The 27,525-nt window shown below is 38.4% G+C and overlaps 3 protein-coding genes across 3 annotated transcripts in view; all 3 read left to right on the top strand.

Annotated features, from left to right (window-relative positions):
- Positions 1-27,525, top strand: part of LOC118278992 (transmembrane emp24 domain-containing protein 5) — a 134,438-nt gene that overhangs the window by 82,028 nt on the left and 24,885 nt on the right. The window lies entirely within an intron of this gene.
- Positions 7,315-19,263, top strand: LOC118278591 (aldo-keto reductase family 1 member B1). The gene is made up of 7 exons (XM_050703743.1): positions 7,315-7,478; positions 13,462-13,604; positions 15,252-15,393; positions 16,005-16,199; positions 17,176-17,375; positions 17,939-18,094; positions 18,514-19,263. Exons 1-7 carry the CDS (start codon positions 7,407-7,409, stop codon positions 18,551-18,553), a joined length of 948 nt encoding a protein of 315 aa, XP_050559700.1. The 5' UTR covers positions 7,315-7,406; the 3' UTR covers positions 18,554-19,263.
- On the top strand, positions 21,657-26,130 carry LOC118278590 (zinc finger protein 420-like). Its single transcript, XM_050703723.1, has 5 exons — positions 21,657-21,927; positions 23,179-23,802; positions 24,343-24,468; positions 25,115-25,240; positions 26,017-26,130. The coding sequence occupies exons 1-5, from the start codon at positions 21,799-21,801 to the stop codon at positions 26,119-26,121; spliced, it is 1,110 nt and encodes a 369-aa protein (XP_050559680.1). The 5' UTR covers positions 21,657-21,798; the 3' UTR covers positions 26,122-26,130.

Raw genomic sequence — 27,525 nt, 5'->3', positions numbered from 1 at the left:
GACACCCGAAACACTAGAGGAGTCACAAGATGTGTTGCCGGCCTTAAATAACACCATAATAACACAAATAAAACCGTTTCAATTATGATTTAAATTAGAGAATGGTTTGCGCCTACGCTGCTACGATGTCGTAGGTAAGCGCGTAGCACACGTCGACCTACGTCGTAGGTCGTAGCAAATAGAATTGTAAGTTTTTTATGGCACACGAGCGTACTGATAACCTGGGGGCCAACTCCGGTTCTCGAATCCGAAGTTTCGTTTAATCTTCGGCCGTAGGTTTTATTGATTTACTAATAGAATTACTTGAAATAACGTTTTATTTTTAATTTCATATCAAAACCTATTTATTTATCTTCATTTCATTCGTTCATTTTTGTTCACGAAAGTTCGCAATAAATGGAATTGTAGTATGCAATCTGCGAAGTTTCGTCCGAAACTTCGTTTTTCGTTGAATTAGAGTAGGCCCCTGTATCTACCTGTAGTACGAGTTAGCTTTACGTTTGTACGAAAACGAAACGACAGCGGGTTCAGCACTCTGGCCGGCACAAATGAACTAACCAATCAAACCGCCGAACGCTCTCTTGTTTCGATCGCGTTAAGGTCTCAGCACACATATGGGATCGGAAAGGGATCGTAACCGTAACGCCTTTCGCCTCGCTGTCAACCAGGCGTCAACCTACCGTATGCACGTAACGAAAGCGTATCAGCAGCGCCTGTACGTCAACTCGGCTACGGCTAGGCGACACCGACTAGACTAACACGATAGTTAGTCGGTACGGAGAGACGTAAGCGCGGGGACGGAGAAACGTAAGCGCGGGGACGATGAGCCGTAAGCGCGGGAATTCAAGTTCGGAGCCTGTTCCGAGGCGAGGCGATTACGTTATTATTCCGATTAGTGTGCGTTGCAGTAGGGAGTTTAATACAAACAATTCTGAACGGCTCGAGGCGATACGGTGACGATCCCTTTCCGATCCCATATGTGTGCTGAGACCCTTAAACGTAAAACAAACTCGAGTATACTAGGCGTTCTAAATAGTGTTTTTTTTTTGGGGACAATCATCCTATGACTTCTGCCGCCGTGGTCGAGGCGAGAGGCAGTGCTAGACTCTTACTGACTAAAACCACCCCGTTGCTACTCCTGCTTTTCTAGCCGAAGCCCCGGTAAACCCGCTAGGTAGTCCGCAGCTCCGGATCAGGCGTCAGCCCTACTGGGCCACATCTGTGGTATTTTAGTTCTTGTCGGGCAGCGACCCTTGCTCACTGTCCGGAGACCCGCAAGCCCCCTGATGGTACAAGTAAGTAAGCGAAGCCTTGTAACAGGTGATTTTTTAAGAGGTATAGGATTTGATTTTCAAAAAAATCACAAAAAATCCATCTTAGGCCATCTTAACTGGAGCCGCGGTTAACATTTGGATGAAATCATCATTAAACATTAAATTATATTGATCGTTCTATCGATTCCAATAAATTTTTGATTCCGTAAAAAATCACCCGTTACAAGTAAGCTTTTAAAGCACGTTCTCTTCTTAATAATTTTAAAGTAGTATCGGTTCGGAAATGTCGCAGGCGATAGATTATTCCATAACTTTGTAGTTCGATGTAAAAGTTAAATGCACATTTATAAACTGGTAATGATCCTACGATTGTAAACGGTGGATTGAATCGATGCTGTGTGGGGGACGGCGATTCTACTGTCGAAAATCTAATAAAATAAATAAAAAATAACGTACATTTAAGTGTGGGAGGGAGAGCCATGCTTCGGCTCAACCAGAGGGATACCACGGCCGAGCAGAAAAGCGACGTGAATCATCGTTTGCATTGTGTGACTGAGGTTACCGAATGCCCAATTACTCCCCAATCACAACGCCTCCGGTGTTGCCATAGGCCGCGATTGCTTACCATCTGATGATTCGTCTGCTCATTTACCGACTTATACCATAAAAAAAAACTATACACCTACCTTTTTGAGGTGGGAAGATCATCAAATGATATTCCAACCTCCTCTCGCCCAAGGTGTGGTACGTACCTGGACTTGACACCTCCTTGACACCCTGATTGGGCGTCATTTTTCTCTCGTCCTAATCATCACGTATGGCCACAGCTGCTGAGTGCTTCTGGCAAAGACAACGTCATTAGGTTAAATCAAAATGGCTAGGCTTTTTTATTGGGACGCCACAACCTCCCATACCGCTGCAACTCCTGTGCACCAGGATCTACAGTAGATACAACCATGCAAACACCGGAACACTGAAGTCCAACGTCCCAGGGACATGAATGACTGTCTTGGATCCCGCAACGAAATAAATCAGAAGATGTTATTAGAGGAGAAGAAAAAGAAAACAATAGTTTCCACTTCCCTCGGTGAATTTAATGCAGGAGACAGAATGACTTAAGCCTTAAGGCACAAAGAGACTGCACAACTGGTAGAAGTCCAGTCGCCAAGCACCACGAAAGATTTAAAACGAAGTGGGCTCTATGACATAAAATGGACAGGCTTCTATAAGTGATTCTACTTGAAATATTCGCATAAAAAATTGCGAATGTGAATGCGATTTTTTTTCTAAACCTGTGATCAGTCGGCTGGACTATATGTATAATCAGGTGAGTGGGTTTTTTTTTATTTTGAGGGGATAAAGTCATCCAATGACTTCTCCCGCCTTGGGCGAGGCGAGAGGGAGTGTCAGACTCTTACTGACTAAAAACCACCCCGTTCCTACTCCTGCTTTTCGAGCCGGAGTCCCGGTAACCCGCTAGGTAGTCCGCAGCTCCGGATCAGGCATCAGCCCTACTGGGCTCCATCTGTGGTGGTCTGATGGCTCTTTGAGTATGCACGGGTCTGGTTCTGGTCGGGCGGCGAGCTACCCTTGCTCGCCGTCCGCAGGCCCGCACTTACGGTGGCCGGAGAGGTGAGTTGGATGATAATGAGGTTAGGCAAGGCAGAGCCATTGCTCATTCTCCCCACATTAAAGCAACGCGTCTGCTCTCTTGAATCTCTTAATCTGGTTAGGTTGCAAGAGCTAGCTGGATAGCGGGTCGGGGTGGGTTGCTAAGCGTTCTGTGAATCTATACTAATATTATAAAGCTGAAGAGTTTGTTTGATTGTTTGTTTGTTTGTTTGAACGCGTTAATCTCCAGAACTACTGATCCGATTTGAATAATTATTTTTGTGTTGAATAGTGCATTTATCGAGGAAGGCTATAGGCTATAAAACATCACGCTATGACCAATAGGAGCCAAGCAGAGCGGGTGAAACCGCGCGGAAGTAGCTAGTGCGAATATAAAACAAAACTGTGCGAATATTGGTGAATGCGAATACTTAACATTCGTTAGATGACTAGTTACTTGTGTACCTTATACCTATAATATGAATACTTATCACTTATCATGCATTATTTGCATTAAAAAGGCATTGATCAGGATGACTAAACATTTTAACGAAGCGATAATTATTTGGCATGACAAAACTGTCTTACGGCGCATTCCAATAAACTACGGATCGTCAAATTTGCTTACGAGCCGTAGAATTTTGACATAAGCTCCATACAAAATGTGTCAAAATTCTACGGCTCGTAAGCAAATTTAACGATCCGTAGTTTATTGGAATGCGCCGTTAAACTATTAGTTTAACACCACAGCCATTTGGGGGATTGCGCAATGTTATGCAGTATTATTAGTCATAATATAACTGCATAACATGACGTCATATATTAAATTCGGGGCTTAAAATGTTACATCTAGTTTTCACCAGTTAACTTATGATAACATTACTGGAGAAAAGTGGAATGTTACATTTATGTAATGAATACTTACCTATAATATGTATGTAAACATACTGTTTAGAGAAACCTCTTATGACTTAATTTAAACCACATACTTATTTGTTATCATCTTGGCTGACGATATACGAAAAATGAGCGAAATAGGCCCAGTAGGTAAGCCAAAAAGTGTATTATTCTCTTTGAGCTAATTTGAATACTCTTTACAAATACGGCATTATAACAGCCGCGCCACATGTCCGTAACATTCCTAGACAACCTACAACATTACAGCTCTTCTGTGGTCAAGGTACATTGACTATTTTATTTTGTTTGAAAAGTTCAATTTTTAATTTTCTGTTTTCGTTGAAATATTTAGGTATGTACTTAGTTGTATTATGCTCCTATGGACGAGTAGGCTCTAGACATATCAATTAGATTTTTAAACTTACCACATTTTTTCAAAAAACGTAGTTTACAAATACAATAAATTTACGTTGGTGAGTAAAACAATGAATTTAAAAATACTTCGGTTAAACATTTTGAAGGATTTTTATATAATTATATATTATGTAGGTATATATTTTATAGGAATTTTATATTTTTTATTTTAACAATAGATTTCTTTTATAAAGTTTTTATCGCAAATGACATTTGGTTTTGTCTTGTCTAAAAAGACAGTTTGAATAAGATTATAAAGGAAAAAAAGAGTTTCTATACCGTATGATCAACCTCTTAGATTTAATTAAAATTTAAACCACATATTTGTTAAAAAACGTAGTTGACAAATACGAATAAATGTGCGAAATAGGCCCAGTTGGTAAGCCAGTAAATTATTCTATTTGAATTTAATGCAAATAACGTATCGTTACGTCATTTCATCCCCGAAGGATTAGGCGGTGGTGCACATTACGGCACGTAATGCCGCTATACAATGTATATCCACTTTTATATTTTAACAATGAACCTTTGCAATTATAACAATTCCAGACAGACAAATTTTCGATAAACCGAATAAAGTACAGTAATACTTTGCCCGTCTTGTCGAACCCAAGACCCCGTTGTGGCAATCACACTTGCGACTGAATCAACCAACGAGGCAGTCTATACCACTACATAATATAAAACAAAGTCGCTTTCTCTGTACCTATGTCCCTTTGTACGCTTAAATCTTTAAAACTACGCAACGGAACCGCATCAAAACTGATGCGGTTTTTTCAATAGATAGAGTGATTCAAGAGGAAGGTTTATATGTATAATACATGCATAATATATCACCATTGCACCCATGCGAAGCTCGGGCGGGCCGCTAGTTATACAACGTGTTACAAAAAGGGGGTATACATATCAAGTGCACGGTTTCTAGATAACATAACAAACGATACGGGAAGGGTTTTTTAAACTCATGTTTTCATGGAACCAAGTTACGAATTTTTCCAATCGCGCCGGGGCGCGATTCTAAATTAGGTAGACAGGTACTAGGCGATCAGATTGACAGAAAAAATGTTTCGTTTTAGCGAGTGATCCCTGCGGTGTTGTGAACGTTTTATGATTTGAAATCAAGAACTTCGCGGAGCCCGAGACCTTTCCAACGAATGCAAAACCGTGGAAATCGGTTCGTGCGTTCTGGAGTTATAGCGTCAGGAAGGAAAACCCTACTTATTTTTTTTTGTTATAGATAATATACATTTCATGAAACACTATTACAAATCTAGATTTCAGGAAGTCTTTTTGTCACGATTTTTCCACGGTGACATCATTTTCTGCTTACACCCAAACAGTATGAGTCGTAAAACAACGATTCAAGGCTAAATTAATTTTCCATAGACGATGTATGTAGGTACGTGTACCTATTGATAACTAAGTCATAACTAATAAGGGGGAGTTCCACTGTTGCGACCTATTTTGTTTTTCTTTATTGTACAGTAATACAGAAAGGACTTAAACTAAGTTATACTTAAATATATGGTTTATGAATGTACAACCTATGACACATTCCCCAATATTTGGCACGTAATATTAAAAAGTGCGCTGTTATTAGTAAAAAAATTAATACGAGTCAATTGACAGTGATATTTTTTTATGGAATAAGTTAGTAAACGAGCAGATGGATCTCCTGATAGTAAGCAATCGCCGCCGCCCATGGACACCCGAAACACCAGAGGCGTTACAACTGCGATGTCGACCTTTTGGAACCCTGAAGTCCCTAACCCCCAAAAGGCCCACAACGCACAATAGGAATTTAAGGGTTGTTGGGGAATCAAGGTAGATTGGGAAGAGGAGTAATTTGGTCTCCGGTAACCTCACTTACACAACACAACCGTTGTTTCACGTCGGTTTTCTGCTCGGCCATGATATCACTCCGGTCGAGTCGGCACTCGTGCCGAAGCATGGCTCTCCCACACTTATACTGGTGATGATTGCTTACCATCAGGTGATCCGTCTGCTCGTTTACTGGCGTTACGTTTATTTTTCTAGTCACAAGAGGACTTTGACTCCAAGTCTATTTATATAAGAGTAATTGTTTAGCTGGCTAATCGCCAAGACGATGCGAATACAAGCTAAATGTTCCTAGTTTCAGCGATAATAACACTAATTATAGAATCTCGTGTCTATTCAATTACTTTTATCTAGAAGTGTAATCTGTGATTATGACGCCACGACAATTATACTAAGTAGTTAGACTTGTTTAGATGACCTTGTCATATTAATTTTAAATACGTATTTTAAGTGATAACTATTATTTAGTTTTACATTTTTAATATATCTTTATTTTTTTTAGGTAATAAATCTGTTAAATTGTATTGTCTTAAATTTTATAATGTAACTGAATTCTTTTTCTTTAATTGTTAGGTACCTATTTATAAATTTGTTAAAATTATTTCTTCAACTAATGTTGGTCTATAAAAATTTTAATATGTATTTCTTTTGAGTATTTTTTTCTTTTTTAAAAGTTTTAAGTATCTAATCACTTGATTACATAAATGTTGGTTAAACTTGTAATCCGCGACTATAATAATATTTTAGTCGGTTCGATTCTCATACATAGCAAATCTTTGTGTGATCCACAAATTGTTGTTCTGGGTCTGGGTGTCATTTGTATGTGAACTTGTTTGTTTGTAAACTGTAAATTCTTGTGTGGGGCAATGTTTTATGAAAAAAAGTCCAAAACTGATAGTGACCTAGTTTATATTAACCAGCTTTTTTGTAAGTTGTTGATGTGATTATATGATCCAGGAATGGAATCCAACTTCTCTCGTTCGCTAGTCGTTGTGCCTATCATTGGACTTGTTATTATTTTATTAAAAAAAAACATCAATATTTTTTATTTATTTTTTTATTTTAGGGAATATCTTACAAACCTTTCATCATTAACTCTGCAAAAAAAAATCGCAACAACCAAACCACACCTCGCATTAAGAAAAGAAAACAACTTTTAATAAATTAAAAACACAACACTATCATTAACACTATCTAAACAAACAACAAACTCTAATAGATTACTTGCAAACATTTCCTTCAAGTCGCGCGAACGCGGCAATGAAACCACACCTTAATGTGCCGGTCAGTTTTATAAAAACCAATCGCAGTGTGCCTTGAGTCAGTATCGCTCTGAACTTCGTTTAGTGAGCACGTGTTTAAATTTTACAAATGGCTGCCAATGTACCGATAATCTTGAACAACGGACGCACCTGTCCTATTTTAGGATTGGGGACTTGGAAGGTAAATAAATATTTGTTTTATCTTTTATACCGTATGGAGAAACCTCTTATGACTTAATTTAAATTTAAACCACATATTTGTTATCATCTTGGCTGACGATATATGAAAAACTAGCTAAATAAACCCAGTAGTTAAGCCAGAAAGTGCATTATTCTCTTTGAGCTAATTTGAACAACGACAAATACGGCATTATAACAGCCGCGCCGCATGTCCGTAACATTCCTAGACAACCTATAACATTACAGCTCTTCTGTGGTCAAGGAACATGGAGCTGATCACACAGAATTTAATGCTTCATTAATTTAATTATGTATTTTTATTCTGTCATTCAGTTTTTTAATTTTTGGTTTCGTTGAAATATTTAGTTGTATTATGCTTCTGTGGACGAGTACTACTTGTAGTTTCATTTAAGTCATATGAGTGATCTCCATTCTGTATTAAAGTAGTGTTATGTCAATTTATTTTAAGCGATTCTATTCCCGGGTCGGGCAAAGTATTACTGGGCCTTTTTCGGATTTTCGAAAAATTTCTCGGTAGAAACCCCTAAATTCCTAACTCCCAAAAGGCCGGCAACGCACTTGTAACGCCTCTGGTGTTTCAAGTGTCCATGGGCGGCGGCGATTGCTTACCATCAGGTGATCCGTCTGCTCGTTTACCGGCTTATACCATGAAAAACAGATATTAATATAAATCTTACAATCTCTTACTGAAGATCTTACTTATTATCTATGATAGATAGTAAGGTATATCAAATACCTATAGATAATTTTGTATATGTCGTAAAAATGTAACAAATATTTTGTTTATCAATGCTTATGTAGATATAGATAAACTGACATTTTAACCAAAAATATCGATTTGATCTCAATAGAGATGGGTTTACCATAATCAACACGCTTAGCAGACGTGTTGGAGATAGCAGTTTGTGGGGCTCCGGCTCTAAAAGCAGTAGGAACGGGGTGGTTTTTAGTCAGTAAGAGTCTGACACTCCCTCTCGCATCGCCCAAGGCGGGAGAAGTCATTGGATGATTTCCCCCCTTAAAAAAGGGTGCTTTTAGCCAGGTGTCAGAAATGTGCTACGGAGAAGTAATAGCTAAGCTGTGAAACTATGTGACCGTTTCCACTGATATTAAGCTATGTAGCTGTGTGAGGAAGATTCGTAGCTATGCGATGTATCGATAGTAGGGAAGCCATCCATACACGTACCTATCCATAGCACGCATCGATAGCAAACATCCATAGCACGCTTATGGAAAGATATAGCTTAATTGTGTCTTTTTCCACCAGTGTTAAGCTATGTGTACCAATGAATATGATTGGTGTAAGCCAAACTCATCTACAGCAACGTAACATAGCACATCTCTGGTGGGAAAGTAACCTGAATCTTTCAGGTTAATAGAAAACGTGTAATGTGAGTCCTTAGTTTAAAATATTAGGTATAATAGTTATTTTTGATTGAACTAACTTTTTTCTCCGACATCTTTAATTGATTTTCTGGACTTTAAAAGAGACTATGACCTCTGAGTTTGTTTCGGCATTTCTTCTCAGAGTAGTCCGATAGGAAATGCCGGCCTCATCTAGCTATTTAAAAAAAGTGTTATTTTATAACCTATTTGCAAAATAAATATCATTTATCATTTGTTTAAAAGCAACCAGCTGAATAAACAAAAATGTAAATTCAGATGTATTATAGTCATATTCAAGTGAGGGAGAGCCATGCTTCGGCACTGCTGGGCCGGCTCGACCGGAGTGATACCACGACCGAGCAGTACACCGACGTGAAATAACGCTTGCGTTGTGTGAGTGAGGTTACCGGAGGCCCTATTATAACCCCTCTTCCTAATCCCCGATTTGCCAACAGCTCTTAATTTTCTAACCCCCAAAAGGCCGGTAACGTACTTGTAACGCCTCTGGTGTTTCAAGTGTCCATGGGTGGCGGCGATTGCTTACTATCAGGTGATACGTCTGCTCGTTTACCGGCTTATAGAATAGTATGATTTTTACCCTTAAAGTAATTATTGATTGGGTCAACCAAGGTGAAGCTGGTTATGTCAAGGGTAACTTCAAATAGACAAGAAAATACAAACTTTATTTTTCCATCATTAAAGTGTAATTTTCTTTGCATTTTAAAATAACCAATTTTTCCAATAAGACCTATTACTATGATTGTTCAGAAATCAACTTTAACTTAAGTATTAAAGAGTACATATTGGTTTGATAGCTTGTATCTTTGTTTAAAACGATCACAAATACACCCTATAATTTTCTTTCAGTTTGTCAAACCCCCCTCCCCCTAAAAAGGGGGGAATTGGTCACAAAGGTCAGTAAAATTACCCCCTATTAGGGGGTAATTTTAAAGAATGTTTGTCTTCTATACAATTTGCTTTGAAATAGCAAATATGATTTGAAAAATTATTTCTTTGTATGTATTCTTTGGAAATTGGTTTAAAATTGATACCAAGCATTTTTTATTCAATACTTTTTCAAGGAAACTACTTGTATTTTTCGATGAATCATCCTCTATTGCCTCGTTGGTCGATGAGTTCGATTCCCGGGTCGGGTAAAGTATTATACTGGGCTTATTCGGTTTTTCGAAAATTTCTTAGCAGTAGCACGGAGTCTGGAATTGTGCCCAGTATATTGCAATAGGCTCATCCCCTATTACATAGGACTTATAACACAAATGGTGAATAGTGAGTGTACATTATATTGCCGTAATGTGCACCTCTGCCTACCCTTTCGGGGATAAAAAGGTGTGATATTGTTTCATCCTTTATTCCTTTTTAGATGATTAGACTAGGTCTAGGTCATATCTTTTGGGAAAATTCTTCAATTGGTCTCCCAAACCCCCTTATTTATGGCGATGCAGTTGAGCTCGAGTCCCAGAGATTCCCACATATCCCGTCATCCTCCGGCGGGAGGACGATACATAAAGTATTTTTCTCAGAGTCAAACAAAAATGGTATATGGTAGGTGGAGAAAACATCCCAGTCCCATTCGCTCCGTACCATGGCCTGAACCAACGCCGAACGTGTCACCGTCGCCGACCACATCCCTGAGGACACGGCGATGCTCACCCCATGCAGGGCAAATGGCCACCGTATCCTCCGGGCGGTCCTCGCAGTTTGGAACAGTGGTAGATTATGATCTGGAATAATACATAGGTTACTTTATATCCCACGTAATCACGGGCGAAGTTGCGTGCAGAAGCTAGTATTTAACATAAACATAATAATATGATAATAAGATACCTCCCTAAATGACAGTATCATCCAAAGTTGTGATCTCATAATACTTTTCGATAGTCTTATCAAGTTGATGAAACCCTATATCGTATTTTCTATGTAAGCTTACTCTAAAGGTAAGCGTCCACAGGCCCGCATCGTACGCATCACACGCAACGGATTTTAGTTTGTCTTGTATAGAAACTCATACAACTGCGTCCACTGATCCGCATCGTACGGACCGCTCATCGGCAATGTCTACATGCGATGCGTACTGATGACGTCATACGGAATGCCGATGCCAAAAATCCGAGTGAAAGTGGTATGGGTAATCCGATTGCTTCAATATTCGTGTCGGCGATCCGAATGCTGTCGATACAGTGGACGCTGTCAATCCGTTTGATGCGATCCGTCCGATGCGTACGATGTGGGCCTGTTTAACGCTTACCATAACTAGGTACTTATGTTGAGTGTGCTAATACAACGTGTAACAAAATACCCATATACATCAAGAAGACCTGATGAATACAGGTTAAAATACGTTTAAAAAAAATTGGTACCAAATACTTGGTGTCGTATGGTTCTTGACTTTATAAATCATACAAACGTGTCACAACACTACAGGGGTCACTCGCTAATTGCGAAACATTTCTTCTGTCAATCTGATCGCCTAGTACCTGTCTACATAATTTTGATTTGCGCGGCGGCGGCGCGATTGGAAAAAATCATAACTTGGTACCATGAAAAAATTAGTTAAAAATACCCTTCCCGTGTCGTTTGTTATGTTATCTAGAAACCGTGCAATTGATATGTATACCCCCTTTTTCGTTACACGTTGTATACGTAGCCAAGAGGCCTTAGATAATTCTCCAAAACGTTGATATCTGACGGGTAAAATACCGATAGTCACGCTGCTATAGTTCAGCGGATTAGCAAGCTGAAGTGGCAGTGATAGTGCCAAATCTCCAATCCCTAAAATGCCATCAGACCACTACAGATGGGACCCAATAGGGCTGATGCCTGATCCGGAGCTATGGACTATTTAGCGGGTTTACCGGGGTTCCGGGTCTAAAAGCAAGAGTAGTAACGGGGTGGTTTTTAGTCAGTAATAGTCTGACCGCCCTCTCGCCTCGTCCAAGACGGGAGTAGGCATTGACGATTTTCCCATTTTAAAAAAAGCTCCTCTAGTATTGGGGGTGTCCAAGGGCGGCGCCGATTGCTTACTTTCATGTAATGGTTGAGGAATAGGGGATTGGGAAGATTTGGGACCCCTCCCAAATCTTATCTAAGTTATGGTAATCAATTACGCATCCGGTAACCTCACTCACACAACGAAACACAACGCAAGCGTTGTTTCACGTCGGTTTTCTGTTCGGCCGTGGTATCACTCTGGTCGAGCCGGCCCCTTCGTGTCGAAGCATGGCTCTCCCACACTTATCTGTATCTATATAATTATCTATAGGTATTTTAATTAAAATATGGTGCAATATTCCTTCTACATAATTGTACACGTACCTACATAATTTTAATACAATCTTACGCAATACTTATTTTTTGCCAGTCATGATGAATTGGTTTATTGAAACTATTTATAAATGTATAGGTACCTACATATAAACTGGATTTCCATTTAACATAACGTGTGACACTTTACGGGGAGCGCGGGACGTTACAAACCACGCCCCTCTCTATGTTCCATCTAGCGGTCCCATACTACACACACTGCGTCAATTGTACACATTTTAATGAAAACTGTAAACTGACACATGCGTACTGCCATCTGAACAGGTCCGCTCATACTGTTGTGGTTCTTTCCTCTAAAGACCACTACAGAACCAACTTGCACGGTTCTCTCACATTATCCTCTATTTCATTGTCTGGACTTTAAAAGAGACTATGACCTCTGAGTTTGTTTCGGCATTTCTTCTCAGAGTAGTCAGATAGGAAATGCCGGCCTCATCTAGCTATTTGAAATATTGACGTGTAAAAGTGTTATTTTATAACCTATTTACAAAAATAAATATCATTTATCATTTATTTATCATGACACTTTCTGAGCGGTTATAACCTATCTACGGGTGCGCGTGACAATCTCCGGCCACCGTAAGTGCGGGTCTGCGGACGGCGAGCAAGAGTAGCTCGCCGCCCGACCAGAACCAGACCCGTGCGTGCGGTGCGTCGTGTTCCGCGTGCGACTCAAAGAGCCATCAGCCTCAGCATCAGAGCCACCACTACAAATGGGGTTCAGTAGGGCTGATGCCTCTGAAGCTGCGGACTTCCTAGTTAGTTACCGGGGCTCCGGCTCGAAAAGCAGGAGTAGGAACGGGGTGGATTTTAGTCAGTAAGAATCTGACACTCACTCACTCTCGTCTCGCTCAAAGCGGGAGAAGTTATTGGATAATTATCCCCCCTCAAAACAAAAGTCTAGATGTAAAGATTAGATGCATTTTTTTTTTACCTTACGTCACGCCCTTAATCCCCGAAGGGGTATGCAGAGGTGCACATTATGGCACATAATGCGTACACACACATTTCACAATTTATGTTGTAAGTCCCATGTAATAGGTGGTGAGCCTATTGCCATATACCGGGCACATTTCCAGACTCCGTGCTACCACTAAGAAATTTTCGAAAAACCGAAAAAAGCCCAGTAATACTTCGCCCGACTCGGAAATCGAACCCGAGACCCCCCTCTCGGGCAACAAGGCAGTCATTTCTATGCCGTAATAATTAAATTATCTCTTTTATTTTCCTTGCAGTCCAAACCTGGTGAAGTGGAGCAGGCGGTGAAGGATGCCATCGACGCCGGGTACAGACACATCGACTGCGCACACGTCTACATGAACGAGAAGGAGGTCGGCCAGGCTCTGAGGGCCAAGTTCGATGAGGGAGTCGTCAAAAGGTATAGTAGAGGATGATGCCAGAGTTTCTATGAAACCTGGGGCCTTAGTCTGCTATTACAATTGTGTCAGAATGGTCGATCACTGAGCAGTGCGAGAGGGACGGAGCTATACAACCTACATAGCTCCGTCCCTCTCGCACTGGTCCCACCTTCCAATAGCTATGTGTTACATCATTGGATAGGTAATTTTGAGTTGAATAAAAGTTACCGTTCAGGGTTATTCTTTATTAAACATTGTAGTTTTATATCACCATCCCCACTCTTCCCATGGGTGTAACATACCCGATTAAGGTAACTACATCTTTGAAAAAGGCTAGGTAACAGCTACAGTTACCTCTTATATTATTCTTACCGAGGGTGTCACCTTCACTAAAGAAAATCTGTAAAGAAGGTCAAAATAACTTTTATTTACACTGAAATGGTTAAAATAACTTTTATTTACACTGAAATGCTCAAAATAACTTTTATTTCGGAGATCGGTGTTAAATAAAAAACAAACAATAATGCGAAACACCAATTTTCGAAATTAACGTCAATTTGATCCTTTTATTGGTTTTTAACTGTTTTTCTTCAGTAAAGTCGTTTATTTTATTTTCTGTAAAAAGGATTTTGTATTTTGATGATCCGTAACGACCAAAAAAAAACGTTGGTTGTATTATGGTCTGGAATAACACATAGATTGTTTTTTATTACACGAGAACGCGGGCGAAGCCGTAGGCAAAAGCTAGTGGTATAATTATATACTTTTCCTAGATAGTAGATGCGATTAGATACAATTTTAATAGCATTTCTATGTCAATTGTAACTTAATCTGTTTTATGTGATGTAAAGTGATAAAAAATCAAATTACCGTTTGCGTGAGAAATGTGAGTTATTTGATAACATCCATCTCGTTCAATGCTGTTATCGAAACAACGCTTGCTTTGTGTTTGGTTGTGTGAGTGAGGTTACGGGAGACCCCCCTTCCCAATCTTCCCAATGCCAGAGTCCTGAACAACTCTTAAATAAGTAACTCGTATTTGTAACGCCTCTGGTGTTTCAAATGTCCATGGGCAGTGGCAATTGCTTACCATCAGGGGAACCGTCTGCTCGTTTACCGGCTTATACCATAAAAAATTAAAAATTTTTATTTAACTTGCCCCGTTTGTTGTCTGGGGTCTTTAGTAATTGTAATGTCACCCCCTTCCTGACAACAGATCGATCTGATATTTGGTACACACTCTTACCCCGTCGTATGCTGAAGCACTGATCAGTGCTAGACACAATGTGTATTCTATTGTTGTTTCATATACCCGCAGACGAAAGGTTAATCTCGATAAGCATTACAATATAATGTAATTGTTTCCACAACTACCTCCATTATGGATATCCAACGGAAGGACTTGATTGGTAGAATACAGCTCATTGAAACCGTTTTATATAGAAATATGTTTTAAATGTATTGTTTATTTCTATTCATTTCTACAAAGTTTACAATTTTTTATTATGCATTACTAAGACCGGTGAAAATATTTAAACAACGAATGTTGCTAATCTAAAAATTTCTCCCCAATTTCAAGGACCCATTTTTCATTATACATCACTCATAACCGTCTAAATATTTAAACGTCAAATGTTGCCACTCTAAAATTTTTTCCCCAATTTCAGGGAAGATATCTTCATCACATCGAAACTGTGGTGTACATTCCACCGCCCTGATCTTGTGGAGGGAGCTATTAAGACCACGCTCAGCAACTTGGGACTGGAGTACTTAGACCTGTATTTGATTCACTGGCCTCAAGCTTTTAAGGTAAGCCCTAAATTGGGTAGATGACCAATTTTTACTCCAATGTCCGTCTTGTAGAATATTTTTTAAATATTAGACACGTACTTTTTATTTTCTTACGGAAACACATACTTTTGAAGATATGATTTGAAATATCACGTGACGTCACTTCTAAGTACATTTTATGCGTAAAAATTACATATTTGCCTCCACTCCTAAACTTTGATTCGTTTTATCTAAGTATTGTTATCTTATATGACAAAATAAAAAAATACGTGTCTAATATTGTTTCATTACCTAACTGACGGACTAAATAGATTTTTAATGTTCATACCTCGTCTTCGTCCCTATTATTGTAGTATTTACTCATTGAATTACCATGTTTCACTATTTGTTTATTAAAATATGTCCCTTCCATCACAGTTATTATATTATATAAAATTCAAAACTGCTTACCACTAAAGTGTTCACACCAAATGTCATCTTACCAAAGCTTGTCTTTGCAAACCACATTTTTTATACGTTCATTGCCACATAGGTTACCGGCGACCTACACTAGTGGAGGATTTACCTTCAACAGATTTCTGATGCCAGTTAAAGGCTAACCAAAAAGTAAAATCAATTCTCAATTCCAGGAAGAAGGAGAACTGTTCCCATACGGAGCTGATGGCAAAGTAACTCCCTCATCAGTAGACTACGTGGACACTTACAAGGAAATGGAGAAACTGGTAGAGAAGGGTCTCACAAGAAGCATTGGACTGTCAAACTTTAACAAGAAGCAGATCGAAAGAGTCTTGGAAGTCGCTTCGATAAAACCAGCGATGTTGCAGGTATGTTTATCACAACACATCACATCAGCCTATTAAGTGGCCACTGCTGACCAAAGGCCTATTCTCACACGGAGAAGGTTTAAGCATTAATCACCACACTTGCTCAATGCGGGTTGGCGATTTTAAACATATAATTAGAAATTATAAGCTCAGGTTTCGTCACGATGTTTTCCTTTCACCGTTTGTCAGTGCTTTCGTCTCACCTAATGCAGGAAAAGTCATCGAAAGTCATTCCCTCCTCAAAAACAGGTACCATCTAGTACTTATTTAGATTAAAGAGACTTTAAACAGAAAAGCAGATCTCATCGTATGTCAAGTGTAATTCTTTTTATCCGATTATCTTTTTATCATACGGTATTCTGTGTTATGATAACAATAAATGGAATCTTTGTAATACACCATAATACCGATATTGATTCAGTCATGTTCTTGTATTAACAAAGGCGGCATTCAGTTATGATAATCAATGAATAACGTATTGTTTATAAATGGATACCCGTGTATAAAATTATTATTAAATTTTTTATGGTATAAGCCGGTAAACGAGCAGACATATCACATAATGGTAAGCAATCACCACCGCCGATGGGCACTCGAAACGCCAACACCAGAAGGGTTACAAGTGCGTTGCTTGACTTTTGGGGGATAGGAATTTAAGGGTTGTTAAGAACCTCACTCACATAACGAAACAGTCTACACGTTGCGCGACACCCAGTTACCTCGTTACTGCGGCAACCGTACATTAATATGATATTGTGTACTTTCTAAGATTATTTAGACACCACTCATAAAGAGTGAAGAAAAACATGGTGGGGAAACCTGGGCTTATAATTTCTAATTATAAAAGTTTGAAATCACCAACCTGCATTGAGCAAGCGCGGTGATTATTTGACATTTGTTGATATGTTTCAAGGATGAAGCATTAAGTGTATACTTATTTAAAACATAAGTCTAATTAAACTCTTTCTCTTTACAGATCGAAGTCCACCCATACCTCAACCAACAGAAATTGATTGACTTCTGCAAGCTCCACGACATAGCGATCACTGCATACTCTCCTCTCGGCTCTCCTGACAGACCCTGGGCCAAGCCTGATGATGTGAAGTTATTGGATGACCCAAGGCTCAAGGCTATTGGAGATAAATATGGAAAGAGTACCGCTCAAGTTCTTATTAGGTTTGTTGGTCCTACTAATATGCGTAAGGTTGTGTGTTACTCCGTTACGTAACTGAAGTATCGAAGTAAAATTTGGAATAGGAGTAGATTATGGTCTAGACGTAGGCTACTTTTTATCCCATGTGCTGGCAGAAACTAATATACATTTAAATTCTTAGAATTTTTGATTAAGGAATGGCGCCACACATTGGGTGCTTTAGCATGTGCTTTATTTTACCACCAAGTCAAAAATTTTCTTCTTCGCTGACAACTCCATCATTCAAACCGTCAGTGTGTGTCAACGCCTAGCCTGCCAGTGGATGCGATAAAATCTGCTACTACAGTGCTATTTAATTGCTAGACTTAGAATTGCACCTTTGCTCGATTATGATTGACGACCTATTTGCACGATTTGCGATGCAATTAACAGTTAAAATTATTTATTGCACTTACAACTGCTATTACCATATTAAACTAATGTCTATTCCTCATCTAGTTATTTAAGAGATTGACGTGTAAAAGTGTTATTTTATAACCCATTTGCAAAATAAATATCATTTATCATTTATTCTTTCTCCCCTCAGATACGCCATCGACCGCGGCCTGGTGGTTATCCCCAAATCCGTCACCAAGACCCGCATCGTGCAGAACTTCAACGTATTTGACTTCCAACTGACCCTGGATGATATAACGGAGATATCTTCTCTCGAGTGCAACGGCAGAGTCTGTTCCATGGGAGAGTAAGTATACCATGTTATTTTACGGAATAGGCCATAAACTTTCAGACGTATCATCTGGGGCCTTAGTCTGCTATTACAATTGTGTCAGGATGGTCGATCATTGAGCAGTGCGAGAGGGCGGAGCTATACAACCCATATAGCTGCGTCCCTCTTGCACTGGCCAATGATCGACCTGATGGTAAGCAATCGCCGCCGCCCATTGACACTTGAAACACCAGAGGCGTTACAAGTGCGTTGCCGGCCTTTTGTGGGTTAGGAATTTAAGGGTTGTTGGGGAATCGGGGATTAGGAAGATTGGGAAGGGGGGAATTGGGTCTCCGGTAACCCACTCACACAACGAAACACAACGTAAGCGTTTTTTCACTTCGATTTTCCAGAAAGTTGAACAAATAAATAATTTAATTTCTACTTTGTTCCAGTACACATCATCCGGACTACCCATTCCATGACGAATACTGAAGAACTGAAACCAAACGCAACAGCAGAAATCGGTCGCTCTGTCATAAATTCTATTCAAACATTTTCAACCTTAAAACTCAAGCGATAAGATTGAAAATGACTTAATGACCGATGTTTGTCGCTATTTTGACAAGACAAGCATTCCTAATTTATTATTATTTGCATTTTTGTGTTATGTACAAGGATTATTGTGATTTTAGTGTAAACATAGTACTTATGACACTTTTAGAGTAAAGCACGCGTAATGCCCCAAGTGTTGCAAGCGTTCATAGGCCACGGTAACCACTTACCATCAGGTGGGCCGTGTGTTTCCTTGCCACCGTCGTGGTATATAACAAAAGCACAGTTTAAATTAAAAATCATGGTTTACTCACGTATATTAATGGAGAAAAGCTCTATTGGCTGCCCGAACGTCGCCACGTCTACGCAGCATATTGAAGAGTCTCTTGTGCCTCGAAACTAGAAGAGCTTTTCTCCATTGAGTTAATTTAAGTGTCACGATAGTTAGTATAAAATTAAAGCACAGAGTGTTGTGTGCAATTCAATTCGCTCTTTGAAAAGAAATATGTTAAAAAAAAACAATTCGTTTAAACATCGTTTTGCAAAAAACCACAGTATCTTCAAAGAGTATTAAAATAATAATATAATAATGTCACCGTGTGAATAATTTAATGTCAATATTTTGTGAATAAACTGAATCAAAGATATAATACGTTTTGTTTTATTTCTATTCTCTAGGTATTTTAAATTAATTATTTGTACTTATATTTTTCATATAATCACATTTTCTAATCCTTGTAGGAATACTTATTATTAACCGCTTTGATAAAAAATTAAAAAAGGGAGCCCTCAAAACTTAGTGAGTCGGTTATTATACCTAAAACCTTCTCTTGAGTCTGAAAAATACTATGCTTAAAACCGCATCAAAATCGGTTCAGCCAAACGCGAGATAATCGCGCACAAACATTCATACATATCAAACTGAAAACCTTTACAAATTTGCATATTTTATTATGTGTGGGTGAACTGAGGGACCACCCTGGGAATTCGCGAAATGAAAGTTCTAGGATTTAGTAGTACACCTAAAACAATTGTAGAACGAATCTGGGAATTTGTAAACAAATATATTAAAAACTACGACCCATAAAGTGTGGTCCCTCAGTTCTCAAAGACGATCAGCCAGATCTCGGAAAGTATCTTATAAAATAAGGTTTTGTGAATACAGACATTTAGTAAAGAATTTGTAAAGATATCTATTAAATAACAGACCACAAAGCATTAAAGATAAAAAAAGTATAACAACTGAACTGTGGTCCCTCAGTCCACATAACAAAGATAAATATTTTAGTGAATATTACTGAATAAAACCGTTATTATTCTACATAAAGTTTTAGTAAAAGTCTTAAAACATTATGTAAAAAGAAATGGATCTTAAATATCGAAGCATTTCGAAGATAGCGATGATTAAAAGTGGTCCCTCAATCCTCTCCTCCACTGACATATAGACACTGCTAGCTGCTAGACGAGAGGAATATCAGAAAGTCTAGTGTACTTAACATTTAGTAGTAGTTTTCTACTAAATAATAGGTATATACAATTTTGTATTTCTTACCTCTAAGCTGAGAAAATATTAATTTTTTAATCCTATGAAAATAGGTAGACCAGTGTGACCACAAAATCAAACAAAGTGTAGACAGTACTATTATTCTTTATTTAATATATCATTATTTAAATAAAACAAAGAGAGACATTGCGTTTTTACCCTTAAATATAAATTTTATTGAAATATTTGGCATAGGTATTTTAGAAGACGCGATTACCATCGATGAAAGAAATAGGAACTTTAAAACATAATTTCATTCGATTTGAATGGTACTGATAAAAATTGTCTTAGTAATGTTCCTGATACCGCGTAACAGTAAAGAACAAAACCTACAAAATCCTGGGCGCATCTGAATTCATTCCAGCATTAATTCCAGGCGGTCTTGGCCATTACCGATGTCACTGTTTTATCAATGAGCGTTTGTTTTGCTACGATGATCAACGTCTCAAAATTATTGAAAGTACTGACCAACAAATATAGGTACTTACACTACATAACTTACACTCATTAAGCTCCGTCCAAATGTCACTTACTTAAATAAAAGTATTATAGGTAATTAAGTGATGAGTTAATTTTGTAATTTTTTTCTACTTTTTATTAAATACACATAAGCCATGTAATAAAGCATTGAATTAACCGTACAACCTTGTTTTCGTTTCATCTAAATAATGATATATTAAATATTAAATAAAGAATAATAGTACTGTCTACACTTTGTTTGATTTTGTGGTCACACTGGTCTACCTATTTTCATAGGATTAAAAAATTAATATTTTCTCAGCTTAGAGGTAAGAAATACAAAATTGTATATACCTATTATTTAGTAGAAAACTACTACTAAATGTTAAGTACACTAGACTTTCTGATATTCCTCTCGTCTAGCAGCTAGCAGTGTCTATATGTCAGTGGAGGAGAGGATTGAGGGACCACTTTTAATCATCGCTATCTTCGAAATGCTTCGATATTTAAGATCCATTTCATTTTACAATATGTTTTAAGACTTTTACTAAAACTTTATGTAGAATAATAACGGTTTTATTCAGTAATATTCACTAAAATATTTATCTTTGTTATGTGGACTGAGGGACCACAGTTCAGTTGTTATACTTTTTTTTATCTTTAATGCTTTGTGGTCTGTTATTTAATAGATATCTTTACAAATTCTTTACTAAATGTCTGTATTCACAAAACCTTATTTTATAAGATACTTTCCGAGATCTGGCTGATCGTCTTTGAGAACTGAGGGACCACACTTTATGGGTCGTAGTTTTTAATATATTTGTTTACAAATTCCCAGATTCGTTCTACAATTGTTTTAGGTGTACTACTAAATCCTAGAACTTTCATTTCGCGAATTCCCAGGGTGGTCCCTCAGTTCACCCACACATATTTGATTTATATCCTAAATGCAAACTCTGAACTTACGATTAAATTATAAAAAAACAGATTTTTAAAATATGTATTAAAAATCAGAACACACCGTTCCGAATCCATAATTTTTACTTTTGCAACCCTAAACACATCACAAAAACAATGGTAGTTTTTAATCCGCATCTGGCAACACTGCAACTGTCAAAGCGGTTATACTCGACAGCCGATATTATAGACTTATTATTTTGTCAAAACAATTGTTTTTCACAATATGAGTGACGATACCGACCATTTAATTTGTAGATTATGTTTAAATAATGATAATTTAATTCCTTTATTCGATGGGACGACTGAAGATAGTGATTTTAGCGATCTATTGTATCTTACAACCGGCATTACAGTAAGTTTCTAATATTTATTTATTATTTCTGTTTTAAAGTTACTGAAGTAATGTTTTTGTTGAATAAAAATTTAGTTTATACTGTTTTAAATACTTGATTATATTACATATATTGTATATAGGTGTATATTAAAATGCTTTGTAAAATAATATTAGTGGTTAGTGTAGCATGGTATACCTAAAATAATATGTTTTATTGACTATAAAAAGTTTAATCAATGTATGACAAGGACTTAGTCAACTAGGTATATGAATAAAAAGAAATACTGGATTAAAGTTGTTTATTTTATAGTATTAGATAGTTTACGAAATAGTTTTTTTAAGATAAACATGACGTTTTTACCTATAGGTACTTAGTTATCTATATTTTATGTTAAATCCGGGAGCAAGTTTGTTGTGAAAATACGTAACTTGAATTTGTTATTAAAATAATTATGAAATTAAATTAATCTTTATTGAAGTTTATATATTATTTTTAATTCAATTTCATTACGTTACATAATTATCATTGTATAATAATGAAAAGTATCTTCGACTCACATTAAATACAATTTGTTAAAAATGTTGATACTGCATTTTGTAATGTAACACCCTAAAATACAGATGGCAGCACTATAAGGTCGAACTGTCAAAATGCTTTTTTTCGGAATTTGAACTTTATTTCTGTGCTCATAAAGTTTAAATCTCATTGGTTTTTAACTTGCAACTGTCAGATAGATTACACTTAGTTGTGTTATGTTTGCGAAGTAAGGGGTTTCGGATTCGATTCCCAAGTTTAATATGTCCTTGGGCTTGATAGTTGTCTGAGAATCTAGACAGGGTTTGCGATGACCTCTACGCGAGACACAGAGGTCAGTTTAAAGGCTTATTCAAAGCGCTGCTGCTCCTTCACTATCGAATGTGTAATTTCTTGAACCGGGTATGCTACTCCCACGAGAAGAGTAGATTTAGCGACGAAACGTATTATACCTTTAATAATATTTTTGTAGTTATGTTATAATCTGTTAAACGACCTGACGAATCTTATTTTAGGGGTTAGAATTTAAGGGTTGTTGGGGAATCGGGGATTGGGAAGATTGGGAAGGCGGGAATTGGGCCTCCGGTAACCTCACTCACACAACGAAACACAACGCAAGCGTTGTTTCACGTCGGTTTTCTGTGAGACCGTGGTATCACTCCGGTCGAGCCGACCCATTCGTGCCGAAGCATGGCTCTCCCACACTTGATATTCATACTCTGTTATAATTACAGATCCAACCAAACGACGGTCTACCACAAAAGATATGCGAAAAATGTAAACTAGACGTATATTCGGCCATATATTTACGAAACAGGAGCGAAGAGAGCGAGGCCAAATTGCTGGAGGCAGGGTATCAGAAAACTGGGACAGAAACCATCACAATTGACACTGGTATCGAGACCGCCAACGATGTGACGGAAACTATCGACAATTGTGACAATAATGATGACATGGTACCATCAAATAACAATACAAACGATGAAAAATCTCATTTCAATATAAAAAATTGTGACATATTGCAAAATAATATTAACAAATATGACGAAACTGCAATAGGAAATAAAATGGATGACATAGATTTGAACGACTATGAAATAGTGAACGGCTTTCCAGAACTAAAGGCTGACAAAATCGACAAATTAATTGACAATGTTGACATGACAAGATTACCTATTGCTATTGAGTTAAGAAAAGTTTCTAGTAAGGAGAAGAGGCAGCAGTATTTATCTATGGTTGAGGGTCAATTTGACCCCAAGGGTCCAATAAAATGTAAAGTCTGCAAGAGTATTGTAAGAAACTGGAGCTGCTTTCTAAGTCACGCGAAAAAACATATTGGGTTCGATTTTATGTGTGAGGTAAGTTTTGTTATAGTATAAGCCGGTAAACGAGCAGACGGATCACCTGATGGTAAGTAATCGCCGCCGCCCATGGCGTAACACCAGAGGCGTTACAAGTGCGTTGCCGGCCTTTTAGGGTTAGGAATTTATAGGTTGTTGGGGATTGGGAATTGGAAAATTTGGGATGGTAATTAGGTCATTGTTTATTAGTGATAAATGATAACTTATTTAAATAAATACTAATATTACAAATGCGAAAGTTTGTGTGTATGTTTGTTACTCAATCACGTCAAAACGGCTGAAAGTATCAGGATGAAATTTGGAACAGGGATAGATTATGGTCTGGAATAACACACAGGATACTTTTTATCCCACGGGAACGCGGGCGAAGCCGCTGGCAGAAGCTAGTAATATTATAAATGTGAAAGTTTGTATGTTTGTTACTTAATCACGTCAAAACGGCTGAAGGGATCGAGATGAAATTTGGAACAGAGATAGAATAAGGTTTTAGGACACAAAAATTTTGGCATATTAGTTAGGACATTTTACTTTTTTCAGTTCTGCGGCAAAAGCTTCATAGGTTCCCATCAACTGAAACGCCACTGCCGATCCTACCACGGTATGAAAAGAGATATAGCATGCAAACACTGCGACTATCTCGCTCTAGACAACGCTCAGATGCGGGTGAGTGATAGAGATGAACATATGTTACTCAGTATCTTTTTTCAGTAAAAGCTGCAAACGAGTAGACGGATCACCTGATGGTAAGCAATCGCCGCCCATGGGCACCCGCAACACTAGAGGAGTTACAGTTATCTTAATTGTCATATAAGACAATTTTATTTTACCGTTAAACGGTAATAGGGTAAATGACTAATTTTTATTCGGAAGCAAATACTTTCGAAGATATTTATCGATTTGAAAAATCATGTGACTTCACTTCTAGGTATGCGTAGAAATGATGCATTTGTTATCGTTTTTATCTAAGTATTGTTGGCTTATATGACAAAATAAAATCTAATATTGTTTCATTACCTAACTGACGGACTATATGTATATTTAATTTTCATGTCATCATCCCTATTGAATAATTGTTTTTGTGTTGGATAGTCTATTTATCGAGAAATAAAATAGGCTATAAAATATTACGCTACCTTCAGTAGGAGCCAAGCAGCGGGTGAAGGGGGAATTGGGCCTCCGGTAACCTCACTCACACAACGCAAGCGTTGTTTCACGTCGGTTTTCTGCTCGGCCGTGGTATCACTCCGGTCGAGCCGGCCCAGCAGTGCCGAAGCATGGCTCTCCCACAGTTAAACACTTATGTTTGCAGCTGCACGTTAGAAGAATGCACACGTTTGAGCGTCCGTTTGTATGCGACGACTGTGGCGCCTCCTACCATAGTAGACGGTGTCTCATCCAACATATCGACTGCCATCGCCCTGTCACTATAGCACAGGTAATTGTTATGCAACCAAAAATTTTTTTTTTATGGAATAGGTGGCAAACGAGTCACCTGATGGTAAGCGATCAGCGCCGCCCATGGACACCCGCAACACCACAGGTGCGTTGCCGGCCTTTTAAAAAGGATTATGCTCTTTTCTTGAAGGTTTGAAGGTCGTATCGGTTCGGAAATACCGCCGACGACAGCTCATTCCACAGTTTTGCTGTTTTGACTCCACAGCTTGTTTTACAATTATATTCTTAGTTAAAAAACATCGTTGTGTCTTGGTCGCCCTGTGGTGTAAGGCGCCCTTTTCTTTGACACTATGACATTTTCCAAGTTATATGTACTTCAAGATTATTTAGACACCACTGACAAACGGTGAAGGAAAACATCGTGAGGAAACCTGGGCTTATAATTTCTGATTATAAGTTCGAAATTGCCAACCCGCATTGAGCAAGCGTGGTGATTAATGCTCAAACCTTCTCCGTGTGGGAGGAGAGGCCTTTGGTCAGCAGTGGCCACTTATAGGCTGTTGATGTGAATGAATGAATAGGAAATATTTATAACAGTACATTTATATTAATTATTATGTTATTGGCTTACCATACACCAAGCCATACTAGAGGCTTATATTCATGAGCAGCATTCCGCGACACACGATGCGACATGAAACTAGTCGAGTTTCTTGTCAAACGTCAAACAGTTACGTGCGTAAGCCGATAACATAATAATTAATTTAGTATGTCTCACGAAAGTTACAATAAAAGTACATTTATATTTTGTTGCAGTGTGAAGATTGCCCGAAAACGTTTAAGACGCCTCTACAGTTGACAAGACATCGGTGGAGGTGTCACAGACGAAACTCGACCTTGATTACAGATTTAAAATCTTGAACATACCTTTATTTCAACCCCCATTCCCCTTCAATAGCCGGCAAAGCTCTTGTAACTCCTCTAGTGGGGTTTTAGTCTTTCTAGTCGGGTGTTTAAGGCGGTGGCGATTGCTTATCATCAGGTGATCCGTCTGCTCGTTTGCCGACGTATAGTATAAAAAAAACATGATGAAGTGTGGGAGAGCCATGCTTCGGCACGAATGGGCCGGCTTGACTGGAGTGATACCACGGCCTGACAGAAAACCGACGTGAAATAATGCTTGCGTTGTGTGAGTGAGGTTACCAGAGGCCCAATTATCCCCTTCCTAATTTTCTCAAGCCCCGATTTCCCAACAACCCTTATTTCTAACGCCCAAAAGGCCGACAACGCACTTGTATCGCCTCTGGTGTTTCAAGTGTCCATGGGTGGCGGCGATTGCTTACCATCAGGTGATCCGTCTGCTCGTTTACCGGCTTATACCATAAAAAAAAACGTGATTAATATTTGATAAAGACAAAAAATTGTAAAGAACGCAATACGCAGAAGGTTGTCCTTAAAATAAAGAAAATTATTACAAAATTAGTTTTGTTTATTTATTTTGACATATCCTATGCTTATATTAATGCAATGATAAAAATATAGACTGCCTCGTTGGTCGAGTGGATTCCCGTGTTGGGCAAAGTAATGATGAGCTGTTTTCGGCTTTTCGAAAATTCTTCAGTAGTAGCACGGAGTCTGGAATTGTGTCCAGTATTTGGCTGTAGACTCACCCCCTATTACATGGGACTTATAAATATGCAATTGGTGAAAAGTGGGTGTACATTGTATAGCGGTATTACGTGCCGTAATGTGCTGCCATTCGAGGATAAAAGGCGTGCGACCCGGGAATCGATCCCGAGACCCCTTGTCCGGCAGTCGCACTCGACCAACGAGGCAGTCAGTTTTATCCTTGTTTTTTTTACAAAAATGTTTTTGTTGTGTTCTTTCGTTTCTTTCTTTACCATGACCTCATCGTCAACTGTTCTGTGAGAGACCCTATAAAACGCGATGCGGTGGCGAAACTCGTAAAAATATCCGTTCAACGCCATCTATCGGAGGGGATAGTGAAATTAGTGCGAAAAAATATTTACCTAAAGGTGCAGGTGTATTCCGGAGCTGCGGACTACCTAGCGGGTTACCGGGGCTCCGGCTCGAAAAGCAGGAGTAGGAACGGGGTGGTGTTTAGTCAGTAAGAGTCTGACACTCCCTCTCGCCTCACCCAGTGCGGCAGTCGCACTTGTGACCACTCGACCAACGAGGCAGTCTCTAGTTAGTGAACTACAATTATTTTGTAAAACACAGTTTCTTCGTTGGTCAAGCTCGTGACTGAACTGGTAACTGCCTCGTTGGTCGAGTGGTTACAAATGCGACTGCCGGGCAAGGGAT

Source organism: Spodoptera frugiperda, chromosome 24, assembly GCF_023101765.2.
Source record: "Spodoptera frugiperda isolate SF20-4 chromosome 24, AGI-APGP_CSIRO_Sfru_2.0, whole genome shotgun sequence".
NCBI lineage: Eukaryota > Metazoa > Arthropoda > Insecta > Lepidoptera > Noctuidae > Spodoptera > Spodoptera frugiperda.
Note: the sequence above shows the minus strand (reverse complement) of the source record. Positions and strands in the feature narration are given on the sequence as shown.